Genomic DNA, 18,368 nt, shown 5'->3' on the forward strand with positions numbered 1-18,368 from the left:
GAGGAGAGAGGGACAGAGAGCCTGCTTGCTTTAAAGGAGCAAAGCGGGAGAGGAGAGGAGCCGCTAACATGAATGTAAGCGGCTCCTGTCCGGTTGGCTCCTTTAAAGCAAGCAGGCTCTCTGTCCCTCTCTCCTCCCCACTCAGCTCGCTAAACAGCATTATTAGCAGCATCCTTCTCCACACACCCCATGCATGCTCCTTGTCCCTTGAGTGCTTTTCCTTCCCTCCCCACTTAAAACGTGGTTACAAAGCATGGATCCACATGGATTCTCAGGATTTTTGCACTGGGTCACCCCAAATTCACCATCAGATCACATAGCATGTCCATGGCTACATCTTGCACCAAAAAAATCACGCACCCACTGTTGCCTGGGGCCGCAGTGGTGCAAAAACGTGGTTACAAAGCATGGATCCACATGGATCCTCGGGATTTTTGCATTGGGCTACTCCAAACTCACTGTCAGATCACATGTCTGTGGCCACAGCATGAACCACAAAAATCATACATCCACTGTTTCGTTTAGAATATTTTTTTCTTGTTTTCCTCCTCTAAAAACTACGTGCGTGTTATGGTCTGGTGCGTGTTATAGAGCGAAAAATACGGTATATACATTTTTATGACAAGAGCCTGCTTATATGTGTTGCTACCATATCCAAATACCTACTAGGATTGCTATTTTTTGCCCCTGATGACCAGTTACTCTTAAGACGGGCAGAAATCTGATAGATGTTGGATGGAGAAGCAGATAGTCTAGTAGTAAATGTTGCACCTGCTGAATGTGTGTCTAAAATGATTATCTTGGGGCACAGATCCTGTTCCTCTAGCAGCAGCCTATCAGGCAAAAATGTAACCTGTGCAGCATATGCTACTGTTGTACCTGAGCCCCCCATCCCAGTGAAAGCAGCTTCTTTCAACTCTCTAAACATTAACACTTATATTGCAGAAGCCACAGTAGGCACCACATAGGCACCTTTGATAAGGTGTTGTTTGCAAGGATGTGTTAACCTGAGACACAAATAAAGCTGAAACCACCAATGTTTATTGTGTTGGTGTAGTACAAAAGAGAAACAAGTGTGTGATTTTTATTAACCATTTTAATTAACTTTTAATTGATTTCCATGAAGATAAATGGTTTCATTATTATGCCTCCCACTGAGCACCATGGCAGGATATTAAATGTCTTTGGAAACTTCCTGACAGTAGTGCTGATAACCAGGGACTTTTATGTTATGTAACAACTTGTGGGGTGTTATCTGCAGGCTCTTAGAAATGTGCACAAATGAAATTGCCTTACACAACCAGGCATTCCCTTCTCTTATGCAGCCAAGTTACTTATGCCTTGATTTATTTAAGGTAAAGAGAAGAGGAGGTGTGGTGTCACAGCTGCTGATATTCTGAGTTCTGTTCCTCTTCTATGGTTCTAATGGAGTAATGGAGCAGGGCTGGCTGTGGGTGCAAGTAGGACTGGCAGCAAGTGACCGAAGGAACAGAGTCGAGGATTTCATTCACCCTGGCAACTAGTAACACTCAGCAGAAAGTGGAAGCAGGCTGAGTTTCTTTCTTTACATTGTAGATATAATTCAAGAGATTTGGGGGAAAGTGTGGACTTTAAGGAAATGGGTCTGTATGGAGTATTGTACCGGCTACTGTTTATTTATCCTTACTGCTTAACTATTCGTTGCAGGTGTGGACTTCCTAGCCTTCTTCTTAATTCTTGGTCCCTACTTGAATTTAGCATCCCTGCATCCAGTTTTAGAGCAACCCCAGGCAGCTATGTAGGCTTATTTCTGCACCTTCCTACGACCTTCAGGGACCTTGATTTTTGGAAGCTGGATTTCTGTCAAGGAGGTTTGGATTAGTGGCCCTGGATGCCTATGCTTTCTTAGGGTTGTGGGGCTATGAATCTGATATCAAAGAATCTGAATTCCTTCCATTAGCCTGAAAAGGGTCTATTTGTGCTACAAACTCCTGATTTCATGTTTCTTCCCCTCCCTTATGTTTTAGGCTACTGACCCAGATGCTGGAGTAAATGGTCAAGTCCATTACAGTTTGGCAAACTTCAACAATCTTTTCCGCATAACATCCAATGGCAGTATTTACACTTCAGTGAAGCTAAATAGAGAAAACAGGGACTATTATGAACTCATTGTTGAAGCAACAGATGGAGCTGTGGATGCCCGCCGTACAACGTTAACTCTGGGAATCAAAGTTCTGGATATTGATGACAACAGCCCTGTGTTCACGAATGCCTCATATACAGTGACTATTCCTGAAAACCTGCCCCCGGGCACCGTCTTTCTACGTTTAGAGGTAAGAGAGCCATGAGTTCCCTGAATATTTTCTGTGAAGAAGAATATATCTTAATCGTATTGCATCAAAACCAGTCCACCTAGTTGGCTATCTCTTAAAAGTAAAAAATTTAAATTAGTTGAGAGAGTAGGGAACAAAAAATAAAACTTCTAATCATTTATTTCTGGGATTTATATTAAGTTTTTAACCTACAAAAGGCAGTCTATAACACTGGCAGTCTTCATAATAAATTAATTAAAAGAAAGATCATCAATATTTGAAATTAGATTAATACTAAAATATCTTGAGGCACCATTAGATCTTCTTCCCCACCCCAAAATGGTACTTTAAAAAATTGAATTCCTGAATTATGACTCCTTATTAATCTCAGCATCTCTTTGAATTTAATAAAATCTTCTTAATAGAATCTAACTCCTTTCTTATGGTACAGATACAGTAAACTACAGGAAAAGGGAACCTGTGGCCCTCCAAACACTGTTGAATTTCAACTTACCCACAGCCCCCAACAACTTGTCTAATTCTTAGAATGACACAATCCAGAAACAGCTGGAGGTTCCCTACCCCTGATTGCACCTTGAAGACTTCTTGAAATTCTGCAACTTGTTTTAGCTTACTTACTTACTATTTTCATGATTGTAAAGCAAAACTTTTATGCCAGCAAGAAAAAGCATATGCATTATAATTGGGGGGTCTGAAGGTACTCCTGGATTTGTTCAAGATGTGCGCAAACCCATTTGTCCAAAGGAGAAAGAAGATCTTGGTGTGCAAAGAAATTCACATGTGGTCATGAAATGGATGAGGACGCTATTGCAGCCAGTAGAGATCTATATGCATCTTCAGACTCTTGCAGTACACACAGGTTGCCTGTAATCCAGTGCAAGATGCTTCCTCCTACCTCCTATCCCATTTTTCATGCCAAGTCACAAAACTGAAAGGGGTGGGGGCAACGCAGTGGCCTTATAAACACAGGGCAAAATAGCTGACCTCCTCCTATATAGCTGCACAGTGAACAATTGCAATATGGTTCAGTGGCATAGGGGTAATTTAATTCTCAGGATCCTGGGGAGGTAAGAAAGCACTATATATGTAGGCATATCAGCCTCCTATTCCAGGTAAAGGACAATGCACAGCAAGGTGTGTGGGGTAGAGAAAAGAGCTCCTTCTGTTTCTATGTCTGTTTCTGTCGGGCTGTGTTTTCATGGAGGTATTGTGCCTACAGTCTGGAGTTCAGAAGGACAGAAGTGCCTGTGTTAAGATTTATTGGATCCAATATATTGTGTTAACGGATTTTTTATATATTTTTTAGGAAAAAACAATTTGGGGAAACGTAATTACTCAGATTAAATTAAGCAATAATAATTTTTGGCCTCCAAAGTGGTGTGGTGGTGTTTTTAAATGGAATCTGTGTATACTGCCTTTGCTGGAAGCTAAAATAATGTTCTTTATGTCTTCTAGGCTAAGGATATTGACCTTGGAGCCAATATTACCTATGGAATACGAACCCGGGAAGCGTTGCAGTATTTCTCATTGAACAGATTTAACGGGGACCTGTCACTTATAAAGTCCTTGGATTTTGAGTCATTTCCTGACCCAGATGCAGCATTCACTTTTTTAGTGGAAGCCTTCGATATTGGGGGAACAATGCCTCCAGGCCTTGCTACTGTCACTGTGAGAATAAGGGTAAGAGTTAAAAAATTCCTATCTTCTAACTTAATTGGCTGTATGGTACCATTAAACAGAGACCCAAATGTATTTTTGCAGAAGCAGAGGCACCCAAGAGAAAACCTCTTCTTTTCCCTACAGTTTTATAACGTTCATTCTCTTTCATTTGCATATATCTGCAGACGTTATAGCAGGAACTTGTTCACATTTAAAATGTACAGTACTAACAAATATAATTGCTTTGCAAATGTACATAATTACAGAGCTATGCCTTGGCTCCTAGATTTGTGAGTTACAAAATTAGATTGGTGAATCCTTTAAATTCCCCCAAAGATTGAAATAAACACTCAACAGAATTGTTTGCCAAAGTAGCAACATCTATATTTCAGTTTAAGTTCGCATAAACCCATAGTTTTATGAGCCTCGCTTATGGATCAACTGCTTGTACATGCTGCATTAGAATTTCAATTTCTGCTGTCACAAGCTCCAGCTTTCCAAAAGAAATGGCCGTGTGAAAGCTGCTTTTTCATTATAAATATTTCTTTGTTCATAATTTAGTGCGGGATCTTGTTACTTTATTCTTCCTGCTTTTTAAAGACATTAAATTATTAAGTGTACAATCAATACATTTTAAGTGTAATGGTAGCAACGTAAATTGTGAACATGACCCAAACACATGCTTGAAATGTATGCTCTTCAAGGGATTGCGATTGGCTATTGTTCATTGCTAAATGCACATTGGTGGCCCATTCCACATTTTCTTGGAATGGGGAATGACCCAGTAGTGGCACACATGGGGCAACTGCAGAGGTGCTTTCTGGATGGCCTGCAGCAGGGCAGTGAAGATGTATTTATCTGAAAGGAGCAGTGTTTTAGCATCGTTCATCTCTGCAGAAGATACAGTGGTACCTCGGGTTAAGAACTTAATTTGTTCTGGAGGTCCGTTCTTAACCTGAAACTGTTCTTAAACTTAAGCACCACTTTAGCTGATGGAGCCACCAGAGCACAATTTCTGTTCTTATCCTGAAGCAAAGTTCTTAACCCGAGGTACTATTTCTGAGTTAGCGGAGTCTGTAACCTGAAGCGTCTGTAACCCGAGGTACCACTGTACAAGCTTGACTTATTTCTTTTTCATTTGTTCAGTGGTTTTAATCTAAACTATTGGTAGCTGGGTTCAGTTTGTCAATCTTCTTGCTATGGAATGTTTCAACTAAATGGTGGTAAACGCCTGAAGTAACCACAGAAGAGTGATTATCTCAGCCAGAATATTAACCTAGTCCGATGCCAGAGTATTTTACATACTCTGTACAATGGGAACATTAAACTGTTCCACATATGAGTAATACCAGACATACCCCCCCCTCTCTCTCTCTCTCTCACACACACACACACACACACACACACACTGTTTTCAGACATTCAAAAGAAAGTGTAAGGGCTCAAACTGTGTATGGTGTTTCAGGAGCGCACACCAGCCCTGCCCCCCGATATCACTATCTGTTCTTTTTTGTACAGTGAGCAGAAACCTCTGTGGCAAGAATCTAACTGCTATCAGCTGAACACAGTTCGAATTGCCCCTTCAGTTGGGAACGCTGATTGCTGAATTCCTGAATTCAGGGAGGATTCTGACCACATTCAATGGGCCTTGGTGGTGAACATACAGATCTGAAGTAGAGCCAGGGTATTAGAGGCAGGGCTTGTTTGAACAAGACACACACCTTATTTTTATGCTTCTTATTTTTCATAATTTAGCACAGTTTATCTTGTGCATCATTTAGCACAGATTACTCTTCCTTTCCCGTATGTTCTGTTCACTGATCATACTTTACCTCCTTTCCCATCTTCATTTTGGGCCATTTAATGGTCTTCTGTGCAATGAGCTTTTTTCCCTATATCTTCTGTTGTACATGAGACACTGTTGCTGTTGGTTATGTTGCTATTAATGAATTATATCCTATTAGGTATCCAACTCGGAGTAGACTCTTTGAAATCAACATGGCATGTCTATTGATTTCTCTGGTGGTCTCTGACATAGTTATATACAGTGCAAAAAAACCCAACCTCTCTAGTATCTGAGCTGAGACAGTTTGTATTTTCATTTGTGGGTTTTTTAATTCTCTCTCTTTAAAAAAAAATGATTTTGAGCATCATTTGAATGCATACCATTGTTCTCACATATTTTCATGCGATCTCTATTAATGTACATATTGGTGTGTGCAAAGACCTATCTCTCAGGATTGTCTTAAAAAGAGTCCTTAACAACACACCCAGTTTGGACGTACATATCTCAGTTTATTAAGCCAAGGCATGCACTAGCTTTGTGCAAGCAAGTTCTGCCTTCATGCCATCCCTTCTTGGCGTGCCATGGTTGAAAACTTCCTGGGTTAAATAACCATGGTTTCCTGTAATATCTGAACAAAGAAACTATAGATAGCAGGTTTGGGGCAAACCAGGAATACAAACATAGTATTACATACTGTTACATAGTAACAGAAAACTATGCTTAGTTAACCAAGTAGTCTACAATTGTGCTGCATGAGAAGGAATGAGATAGTGCTAGTGGGGCAAGGCTTGTGCATGCAAACAAAGCCAATGCTTTTATCAAATGAAAACATTGGTTGTTAGCACCTTAGAGACACTGTAGATAAAAATGGTTCCCAAAAAAAGATTAAAGTAAAATATTGCTTGCTATTAAACTAAAACATTGCTTGCTATTAAAAGTAATATATTGCTTGCTATTAGCAGTTGTATTTAGTGTTTGTGGTCATAATTTGTCTTTGTAGTTGTACTAAGACAACAGGATGTGGTTGTTGGGAAAAGTTATTATGTAGCTTTCTTTAGAAATTATTGTTCTGACATTTGTGTACATGCCAGACCACTCTTGTCTGATTTTTACTTTGTAACGTTGTACAAATGAACATGGAAAAAACAAGTCTCACTGCCACATGTACTATGGGAGAAACAGCAAGGGGGAAACTATGTCAGAATGCTCACTCCCTTGTGCATGTATGAATTTGCATATTGACAATCTGGAAGGTGTTCAGAGAAGGGCAACCAGGATGATCAAGGGCATGGAAACAAAGCCTTGTGAGCAACGGTTGAAGTAGCTGGATATGTTTAGCCTAGATATGAGGAAACTAAGAGGAGGTATGATAACCATCTTCAAATATCTCAAGGGCTATTACATGGAAGATGAGCAAGCTTGTCTTCTCCTGGTCCAGAAGGTATGACCCAAACCAATGAAATCAAGCTACAAGAAAGGTGTTTCTGACTAAATATCAGGAAGAACTGTTTGATGGACTTCCTCAGAAGGTGGAAGTCTTCTTCCTTGGAGGTTTTAAAGCAGAGGTTGACTGGCCACCTGTCATGTATGCTTTATTTGAGATTCCTGCGTTGCAGGAGGATGAACTAGATGACTCTCGGGATCCCTTCCAACTCTACAATTCTGTGTTTCTATAAAAGTCATTTTCAGGCATCTTTGCAGTAGTCAGAGTCTTGACATCAACTCGAACTAGAATCTAGTGCATATAGCATGACGGAACAGCTGAAAGCCATGTGGAGATGTTGTCGTGTGATGAACCACATGTAAGTTCATCTCAATGCACCAATTGAATTGTCCCCCCTCCCCAAGTCACTACATATCTGGATTAGAAAAAGCTACCTTGTCTGGATGATGATCCACTACACATGGACTTCTCATCACATGGTGGCAAAAGCCATATAGATTGACTTAAAGTAGTGGTATGGCAGTTGTGACATGGGCCCTAAACAATATTTGTCAAGGCATGGCTTGCTAAACTTGTGAGGGATATGGAAAATATTATCTGATTGCTTCACCATGAGCACAGATCCTCTACTACTTTGTGCCAGCTCCTGAGGTGCATGAGGCAACTTCCAGATCGTTCTCTTAAAGCTGGATGGTGGATGCAGAAATATAACATGGTACACCCTCTTGGGAAGGGTGCACTTCAGACTACAGGTGGGGGTATCCATTTTTGACTGCTCCCACAAGGGAGAATGCTTATAATGGATATGTATATATATATATATATATATTCTTTATTCTGTTTTTATTTGGAGAAAAGGAATGCACTGGCACACTGGACAGTTTGTGTAATAAGAAGCTTGAACAGATACCAGACTCCTGAACTTCACTTTGGTGTTTAATTGTCTGCCTGCCTTTTATTGCCTCATATACTTCACTGTGAACATTATCCCTTAATTTAAATAATTAGCTTCTTTAGGCTTGCAGAACATTAAATATGAAAAAGAGGCCGTTGTGCCATGTTAACAACATTACTGCAATTAGTTTAAGGTCTGTTTAGTTTAAAGAGAGAGAATAAGAGAAAGTGGCCATTTTCGACTTGTCATAAGAAAAGTAGCCAAGACTTGCGAGAAGAATCCCAAAAAGTTTTCTTAAAGGACAAGGCAAAGTCATCCACCCTCACAATACTCAGCCACTAACTTGCTATAGGTTTTCTGGTTGTACTTATTATGCAGTCTGATGTACCACTGCTATTTAGACTGGAAATACTGCATGAAAATCTTGGGGAAGGGCCGTAACTCTGCGTGCAGAAGTTCAGTCCTCAGCATCTCTAGATGGGACTGGGAAAATCTGCTGTTTGAAAACCTGGAGAGCCAGGGCAGTCTAGTCAATGCAAAGCTAGATGGACCAAAGGTCTGACATGACATGGCAGCTGCTTCAGTTCAGCCCAGCAGACACTGTGTTGTGGTGGCAGTGAAAGGGTTACTGGAAGTTTCAAAATGGAGGGAGGGAGGGGACACACCCACCCCTTTCTGCACCTGAACAGATGTGAGAGTAGTTCCTCAGGCTTCAGGTATGCAGGGGAAGGAAATAGGTTTGGACTCAGGCCATTGCAAACAGTTGTGAGGGAGTGGAGAATGGCGGTGAGTCAGACAGACTGATAATATGTAATGGAATGATATGGTCATCTGGCCATCAGTCATTGCTCCAACAAAAAACAGGCTGAGGTTTAAAAATATATCATTTTCCTAATGACGCCATTTGAAGAAAATCTGAGTTTCTCCTAGTAGTAGCATTGTTGTAGTTCTTCTAGCAAATCTCGGCTCTCATTGCAATGGTCACTTGGCACTGTATTAGTGAATCCTGCCGTGCTGACTTGAATCACTTTGCAATCAGTTCCTTGGTTCACTGTAAACTCCTCACTGCTTCATCTCCTTTATTTCTGATACGATTCTGCTGTAGATTCAGTATTACCAATAATTGTTGCAGACAGTTCCACTGACACCAAAATGATAAGTGGCGTTAACTGAAATGACTTAGCAGCAGCAGCAGTGGCCCATGTTGCAGGGCAGAGACACTCTCCAGACACTGGCTGCACTTTTTTGGGATGGGGAAGGGCAGGAAGGCAGCAAGGTTTGGCTTCCTACCCCAACATGCCAGAGCTCTGTGCAGGTAAGTTGTAGTGACACCAGTGTTGAGACAGTGGCTCCATTACACAATGGCGTATCTATATTCTGATTATCTTCTGTGTGAAAAATAAATACTCCCTTGCTGTACTTTGTCCTGAAAATTTGTATCATTAGAAAAGTATGCAAGACCTGAATCTTTGAAGCTGAATGTATGCACTGTTCTCCTTTTCTAGAATAAAAATTCAGCAATGTTTGATGCAGCAAAAGTAATGCTTAGAATCTGACTTGACCAGGGCAATGTGGGCCGAGAAATGACTCATTTCTTCATTTTTCCAATGCCAGCTCCAGGTGGGCATGGCTGAGGACACTGAAGACTGGCCCTTTGGAAGATCTGTGGAGTTTTGGATCCCACATATTCAAAACTGCTGACCCTGCCCCCTTCACTAAACACATCTTTTCAGCTACTAACAGCAATAGCTCCCTTCCTTCCCAGGCTCTGCTTCCTCTTTCCTACTAACAGAAAGGCCATTGGAAAAGTACTATTGCTGCAGGCTAACTCCCTCCAGGCATCTATAGTGTGGGGTCAAGATCACACTTTTATTTATTTAAGGAATATTTGTGAAACATTTGTTGCCGTTTTTCATGGCCCATTATACAATAAAGTGTATATATTCCGATTATCTCATACATATATGTGCCTATATTTTGTATGAGAAGCTTGTCTTTTTAAGGACATCCAAGAGAACTGAATCATTTAAGCTGAAGGTATACGCTGTTCTCCTTTTGTATAATAAAAACTTAGTACTGCCACTAAAATATTCAATACACCAGATGTCATGTTTTGAATCTGAATTGACAGGGACAATGTTGGCTGAGACATAACTCCCAAATATTTGAAATGATTTCCCCATTCAATTATTTAGTGATCTGAAACACATATATATTTCTTATATTCATTTGTAAAGATAAATACTTTGGCTTTATCATAGTTGATTGCCAACCATTCTGCCTTATAACCTAAACATTTATTCATAAGTGTTTTAAGTTCAGCCCAGGATTGTGAGAGTAATGCAACAGCATATGCATATAATGAAAGTGAGATTCACATACTTGACTGGCTAGATAAACTGACTTCTGGAACATGTAATTTGGGAGAGGGAATCATTCTAATATCAGTTAAACAAAGGAGGGTCAGCTAACATTCCCATGCCTTCCTGCACATGTCCTTGTTTTTGTAATCGGAGCAGGCAGCAAAAAAAGAGGGTTACATCAAGCTCTTGGGTTTTATCAAACTGTGCAGGTTTGACTGAAGAAAATATGAGTACGTTCTAGAACAGACATAGGCAAACTCGGACCTCCAGATGTTTGGGACTACAATTCCCATCATCCCTGACCACTGGTCCTGTTAGCTAGGGATCATGGGAGTTGTAGTCCCAAAACATCTGGAGGGCCGAGTTTGCCTATGCCTGTTCTAGAATCAAGTTCTGCTAATTGATACAAAATAGAAATGAAAACAAGTTATGTGTTCCAGTAATGTGTAACTAGAAAATAGATCTTAGTTACAAATAGATCTTAATTGCATTAGTTCATTTATCATTCAGTTCCCTCAATCATTCCTTTTACCACTGATATCAACAGGAGATCCACACAGTCTTCTTTTATCTGTAGTTTCCATGTTTTCCTTCCAAACAGCATGAACTTTGCAGGCATTTCGCTATCTCCCAGGGCATCAGACCTGTCAAAATGTAAGCAGTTTGGGCAAAGCCTCCTCATAGGCCATCCTGTAACTTTCAATTCAAAAACCAGCTGCAAATCTCCTGATTGTAACTTCTCTATGTGTAATCCTATTGTCATGTTTCCACCCACTACTTCAGTCTAGCCTAATTTCAGACAGATTGAGGAAAGGGAAATGGCATACATAGCCTAAATGCTATCATACCTAAATTTTGTGATTGTGTATACTTTCACTGCTTCCCTCCCTTTATTTTCCATGCCCCAGTAATCTTTCTTTGACATCTCTTGGCTTGTTATTTTCACTGCTCTTTCTCAACTGCTTCTCACAGTGACATTTCTGTGAACAGCACACAGCATCCTGGCCCATGTTATCAATGCAAAACACTGCCTTCAGTGCAAAGCAGTTAAAACAAGCTTTATTCATTCACATGTTTCTCCGTATGTGCTTTAGAAATGATTAACCAAATGGCAGTTCATTTCTTTAATTTTTCATTCATTTCTAAAACAAATGCAAACTAGAAATGTGAGCGTAACAGGTGAAATGGGCTATGTTTTCATAATCTAGTTGATTTACAGGTTGAATTGTACATCATAATCTAATTTACCTTCATCTTGTATAACAGAACTTTAGCTTTCAGTGAGCCTCTTATTTGCCATTATTGGCTAGTGATTTTGTTATCTCTTCTAATTGCTTGCAGCCCCTCCAAGCACTATTTCCCTGCAGACCTCACTAAAATGAATGGAGGAAGCAAGAGACCAGGCTAAGCAGGCAGTAGAAAGTTGGCCAGTTTTCAGTACCCTCGCATACTTTCTCCATGTCTCTAGAATGCATGTCCCAGTGTGTCCTTCACTGACATTGTGTTTGTTTGTTTACTATATTTGTTTCCTCTTTTGCAAAGTCAGTGTCAACTTCTTAGACTCTTAAATATAATAGAGCTGATTTGTCAGTTCACATCTTGATGGAAGGGTGTTGGCAGATCTTGCCAGAGCCAAGATGACAGGGATGGCTTCCGGAAATCTTGTCTATCAGTCTTTATTTTTACTGTGGAATAATTCCAAGGCTAGCAAGACAGAGTTCATAATGTGCAGTCAGAATTCATGGACGTTCCTCCTACATGGCAATCTTCACATATACTTAAGTATGAAATCTCAGAAGAAAAGCATGCATTTTGTCTTCTGCTTTCAGGCTGTATCTACTGCAATATGAAACAACATTTGGATTTTAATCAACAGAAACAATATGCAGATCACTATTAATATTTTGCATGGCAATATTTGATTTTGTACTATGAACTAGCATCAGTCTGTTTAAATGATAGGGAAGTAGTAACCCCCTGAGAATGTTTACAACAGGTATAGCTCTAGGGTTCTTCTGTGGGTAGTCATCCTAGTCAACGAAAGAGATAACTGAAAGCGATTATATTTAGGTAAAGATAAAGGTAAACAGACCCCTGACCATTAGGTGCAGTCGCAGATGACTCTGGAGTTGCGGCGCTCATCTCACTTTATTGGCCGAGGGAGCCAGCGTACAGCTTCCGCGTCATGTGGCCAGCATGACAAAGCCACTTCTGGTGAACCAGAGCAGTGCATGGAAACACCATTTACCTTCCTGCTGGAGTGGTACCTATTTATCTACTTGCACTTTGATGTGCTTTCGAACTGCTAGGTTGGCAGGAGCAGCAACCGAGCAACGGGAGCTCACCCCGTCGCGGGGATTCGAACCGCCGACCTTCTGATCGGCAAGCCCAGAGATTCAGACATAACTGAAAGAGATTATATTTACCTTAGATAATACAGTGGCAAAACATGTGAAGAGAGGTTCCTACTGTAGCTCTAACTGACAACTCAAAGATTGCAATATCTGATGCCTGGCAAAGATGTGCAACTTTTATTCCACGGAATTGTGGGTGATAAGTGACAACTGAAGTGTAAGTTGTGGGAAACCTGAGAGAAGTCCAAATAGATATGAGGTAGTATCTATTTCAGTGTCTCTTCCATCAGGCTGATAATGTCAAAGGACACTTGCTACCACCATTTTGCCTGTGCAGTTTCGGTAAGCAGAAGTTATGAGGGGGTTATCACATCTCAATTCTCAATGCAAAATCCTACAATATTGTTTCCCATGCTGTTTAACATACATATAATTCCCCCTAGTGAAATGATACAGGGATTTGTGATGTGGTATAAGTCTCTGCTGTCTTCATAACTCTAAATCCTAATACAAATAATTAATTGAAACAAAACCCTTCATGTTTAGGATACAGCATCAAACTGAATGTCATTTCCCTTTTTTCTACATTTTTGTCACATTTATAATAATGATATGTTGTATGGATGAGTAACACATAAACAGAGTATTATTAAATATCTAAGATGAAATAATAAGGGAAATGGCAATCAGCTGAAATACGTAGTTAACACTCAAATGAAATTATTTCTGTCAGTGTTCTTGTAAGTCTAGTTGTTTGAATCTGTTTGTTTTGGGGGGCAATGGAAGAGTGTGCTTTCAGGGGTAAAGTCAAACTGTTGGAGAGTTACAGCATCTGCTGTGGCTGTAGAGACCCATAAGGGAGAGACATGTTTTGTTGCAGCAGGACACATGAAGGCATCCAGTTGTGCTGATGCAGATGTACCATGGTGTTTCTTCTTTCTGTGTTCCTTCCTGTGGTCATTTCTCCTCTGGTAACTGCTGTGGATACACAACCTGACAGTCTCCAGGCACTACAGTCTGCAAGGGATTCCCACATGGTGAGGTTGATTTGGCCAGCCTTCATGTCACGTTTCCAGACATCTTTGTAACACAGAGTTGGTCTGCCAATGGGCCAGGTGCCTGAAGCCAGCTCCCCATAGAGCAAGTCCCTGGGGATCGTACCAGCTTCCATTCTGTGGACATGACCAAGCCAATAGACATCACTGAGACAGGAGTGTGAACATGTTGGAAATGTGGACTTGAGAGAGCATTCTTTGTTTGAGACACAAACAAGTCCTACCACCTCATACCCAAAAACTTCCTGATGCAGCGCATATCGAAGGCATTGAGGTGTTGCTCCTGGTGAGTGTAAGTTGCCCACAATTCACTACCATAAAGCAGAGAGCTCAACGCACAAGCCTGGAAGAACTTCAGCTTGGTATTGGTCATTAGCATCACATTCTCCCATACCCTTTTGGAGAAGTAAGTCTTTGCTATAGCTACATTACCAATTCAGCTCAGTGTCAATGGAGAGGTTGCTGGTTATAGTGGAGCCCAAGCAGACAAAATCATCTACTACCTCAAGCATGTGGCCACCAATGCTGTTTCGTGGAGCGCTGGTGATGTCCTCACCCAGAATGTTGGTCTTTGTCAGGCTGAAGGTGAGGCTGAACTACCTGCAGGCTTGGGCAAAACATCTGATGAATCTCTACAGAGTGTGCTGTCAAGGCCATGTCAGCTGCAAATGGCATCTCTCGGATAAGGACCCACCACACTTTTGTCTTGGTGTGGAGACATGCCAGGTTGAAGGCAAATGAGATAAAAAAGGCCCCAATTCCTAGCAATGGCAGATATTCTCCAACCGTAATGCATTCTTCTCCATGCAGTTGTGCATGAGTAACTTTACTTGAGGACATAAAAGCTGTATGACCAAATCTCCCTGCTACTTTTAAAATGTCTTAATTCTTTACAATGTATTTATATTGATTGATTCATCTGACATATGCAGGCTAGAGAGAATTTTTTTCTTCTCTTTTTCCTTTTGTGGGTTAACAAAGCCTTCCTTTAAAAAAAAATTGCAGGCTGGACACTCACAACTTTTCATTCATGGAAAATAGCTGCTCTTTTAAAACTATCATTTTACCTAATTTTGATTGTTCACGTATACTTTCAAAGGAAGTGTGCCCTTTCCCTCTAGCTAAATTACTATCATATCCAACTTGTCCACTCCCTTAATAGATTTCTCCAAATATTATTTCAGTAACTTTTTTTTACAAACAGTGAACTTTACATGGGATTAAGAACAAAGCTTGTATATCAGCAAAATCATGGGGTAGAGTTCTCCTTGAACTTCACTACATAAAGCAAAAGGTTTAGAGTTGAATTTTTGAATGTCTGTTGAAGAACATTCTGTGTTGCTAATTGTACAACTTTCACCTCACCAAATACTCATGTGTTGACTGACTCAGTAGAAAAAAGGTGGTTTTAGGTCAAAAACTTCTTGTCTTTCAGCATTTTAGCTAGGGCTGCCATAAGTCCTGATTTTCCTGGAACCAGCCTTTGAAAATTGCATCCTGGATAATTTTTCAGAAATCAGCAATGGGGGTTAAATCATGTCAAAAATGCCTTTAAAAATGATTGTAGCTTTACTAAAAAAAAAAAATCTCAAAAACTTTGGTTGCCCTACAAAGAAAACCTCAACAACTGTGTCCCGATTTTCACTTTTGCAGATATAGCGACCCTAATTTTAGGCAACTTTGCATTCATACTTTTATTTGCTCCTGATTTGTTTACCTTAGAAATATAAATAAGGCCTTCCAGTCATTTCCCATAGAAGAGGATGTTCTGAAACATTCTTATCAGAGGATGTTCTACATCATTTCTCTTTTTGGCATATCTATTTATAGTTGCTGATTTCCTAACACAAAGGACATAAAGACATGCAGAAGATGAACACAAATGTTTAGGCGTTCTGAATTTGTCATCTATTATCGGGAAACAGTACAGACACAATAAAGGGACATAGCAATATCTGACAGGGCTGAATATGATGTTTGCTTGAAATAATCCCTTGTTTTACATGTTCTTGAACAAATAGGAAAAAACCCCACATTTTGGGGGGGCGCGCGATCAGTGTACTGAAAAATATTGGCACTATATTTCATACATTACAGTTAAGCAAGTATTTCCTACACAGATTATATCCATAAAGAGAAATGTTTGGTATGAATTAACTGCAATTTAAGCAATAGCCTACACACTATCTCCATCTTTTATCTTCAGTTCCTCCAACTTCTTGGGCTATTCAGATTGCACCTTTGTAGTGTAGAGGTATATGGACCGAGAACTCCCAGAAGTGCAAGCTGGATTTAGAAGAGGCAGAGGAACCAGAGACTAAATTGCAAACATGCGCTGGATTATGGAGAAAGCTAGAGAGTTCCAGAAAGACATCTACTTCTGCTTCATTGACTATGCAAAAGCCTTTGACTGTGTCGACCACGGCAAACTATGGCAAGTTCTTAAAGAAATGGGAGTGCCTGATCACCTCATCTGTCTCCTGAGAAATCTCTATGTGGGACAAGAAGCTACAGTTAGAACTGGATATGGAACAACTGATTGGTTCAAAATTGGGAAAGGAGTACGACAAGGCTGTATTTTGTCTCCCTGCTTATTTAACTTATATGCAGAATTCATCATGTGAAAGGCTGGGCTGGATGAAACCCTAGCCGGAATTAAGATTGCCGGAAGAAATATCAACAACCTCAGATATGCAGATGACACAACCTTGATGGCAGAAAGTGAGGAGGAATTAAAGAACCTTTTAATGAGGGTGAAAGAGGAGAGCGCAAAATATGGTCTGAAGCTCAACATCAAAAAAACGAAGATCATGGCCACTGGTCCCATCACCTCCTGGCAAATAGAAGGGAAAGAAATGGAGGCAGTGAGAGATTTTACTTTCTTGGGCTCCATGATCACTGCAGATTGTGACAGCAGCCACAAAATTAAAAGATGCCTGCTTCTTGGGAGAAGGGCAATGACAGGCCTAGACAGCATCTTGAGAAGTAGAGACATCACCTTGCCAACAAAGGTTCGTATAGTTAAAGCTATGGTTTCCCCAGTAGTGATGTATGGAAGTGAGAGCTGGACCATAAAGAAGGCTGATCGCCGAAGAATTGATGCTTTTGAATTATGCTGCTGGAGGAGACTCTTGAGAGTCCCATGGACTGCAAGATCAAACCTCTCCATTCTGAAGGAAATCAGCCCTGAGTGCTCACTGGAAGGACAGATCATGAAGTTGAGGCTCCAGTACTTTGGCCACCTCATGAGAAGAGAAGACTCCCTGGACAAGACCCTGATGTTGGGAAAGATGGAGGGCACAAGGAGAAGGGGGCGACAGAGGACGAGATGGTTGGATAGTGTTTTCAAGGTTACCAGCATGAGTTTGACCAAACTGCGGGAGGCAGTGGAGGACAGAGGTGCCTGGCATTCTCTGGTCCATGGGGTCACGAAGAGTTGGACACGACTAAACGACTAAACAACAACAACAACATTGTAGAGGTAGGGTTCCCAAATTGTGGTCCATGGGTACTTCATTTAGGTGGCCTACAACATGACTATAAAAAGACAATTGAAAAATAATTCAGCAACTAGCACAGTATATTACAATTGCTACAAAAGGCAGAAAACTTGTTAGGTGGTCCACCAAGACCCTCATGTGGTCTGTCAGGGGCAGGGGAAATCTGGAGCCACTGGTGTAGAGGCCATCATGTGGATAAGCATATGAACCTTACTTGATCTGCAGAATATGTTTGTCAGCTGGAAAAAGCTTTTCCCCAGGCAACATCCAAACAGGCATGTGGTCTTTCCTTCACTTAGCATGTTGAACCTGACAAAAAAAAAATCTCCCCCATCTACTTAATTTTCTAAGCTTGACCAGATTCAAACTTCGCCAATGATAAGTGGGAGAAAGTGGATGATAGGCAAAACAAAAAGGGGGGGGAATGCATGGAGCTCTATCTGCCCCCCCAAACAAACATGAACTAGAAATGCAGACACAGAGCGAGCGCAGAGAGAGAGAGAGAGAGAGAGAGAGAGAGAGCGCTTGGTGGCATTGGTGATTACTTGGACTGGTTGCTGCATTGATAGCTTTTCTTGTGCTGGATGAGCAGCACATCCAACCACAATAGCTCTATTCACATGCTGAGTGAATACATGGGGATCTCACTCAGGAGTAGCTATACCTTCAGGGTTTATGTGAAAGGGCCCTGCCACACACATAGACCCACTATACCCAATCGAGAACTCTGGCCAATGTGGGTTACAAATCCAGTGCAAGCAGATTCCCTTAAACTGGGTTGGTTGTTTTTTTTCCTGGTTGATTGCTGCCTCTTCCTGCATGCATGGGAGAGTGGTAACGTTAGTTTCAACATGTGAGTGGAACCTACAAAAACTGGCACCATGGGAGCATGGTTAAAGCCCCCACATAGGATACATAGGTCATGCATTAATGATGATCCTGAAAGTTAAGGTACCATATTTCGTATCAGAGTTTGTTATTGCCAGTGTATTTGATTGAT

The 18,368-nt window shown here is 40.8% G+C and overlaps 1 protein-coding gene across 11 annotated transcripts in view; it reads left to right on the plus strand.

The window, feature by feature from the left end:
• PCDH15 (protocadherin related 15) overlaps window positions 1–18,368 on the plus strand; it is a 628,220-nt gene that overhangs the window by 496,378 nt on the left and 113,474 nt on the right. For all 11 annotated transcript variants that reach the window (XM_053388594.1, XM_053388604.1, XM_053388605.1 and 8 more), the window contains 2 exons: window positions 2,007–2,312; window positions 3,768–3,992. In XM_053388594.1, coding sequence (XP_053244569.1) covers window positions 2,007–2,312; window positions 3,768–3,992 — 531 coding nt within the window. The remainder of the gene's footprint in view (window positions 1–2,006; window positions 2,313–3,767; window positions 3,993–18,368) is intronic.

The sequence above is a fragment of the Podarcis raffonei genome, chromosome 5, assembly GCF_027172205.1.
Source record: "Podarcis raffonei isolate rPodRaf1 chromosome 5, rPodRaf1.pri, whole genome shotgun sequence".
NCBI lineage: Eukaryota > Metazoa > Chordata > Lepidosauria > Squamata > Lacertidae > Podarcis > Podarcis raffonei.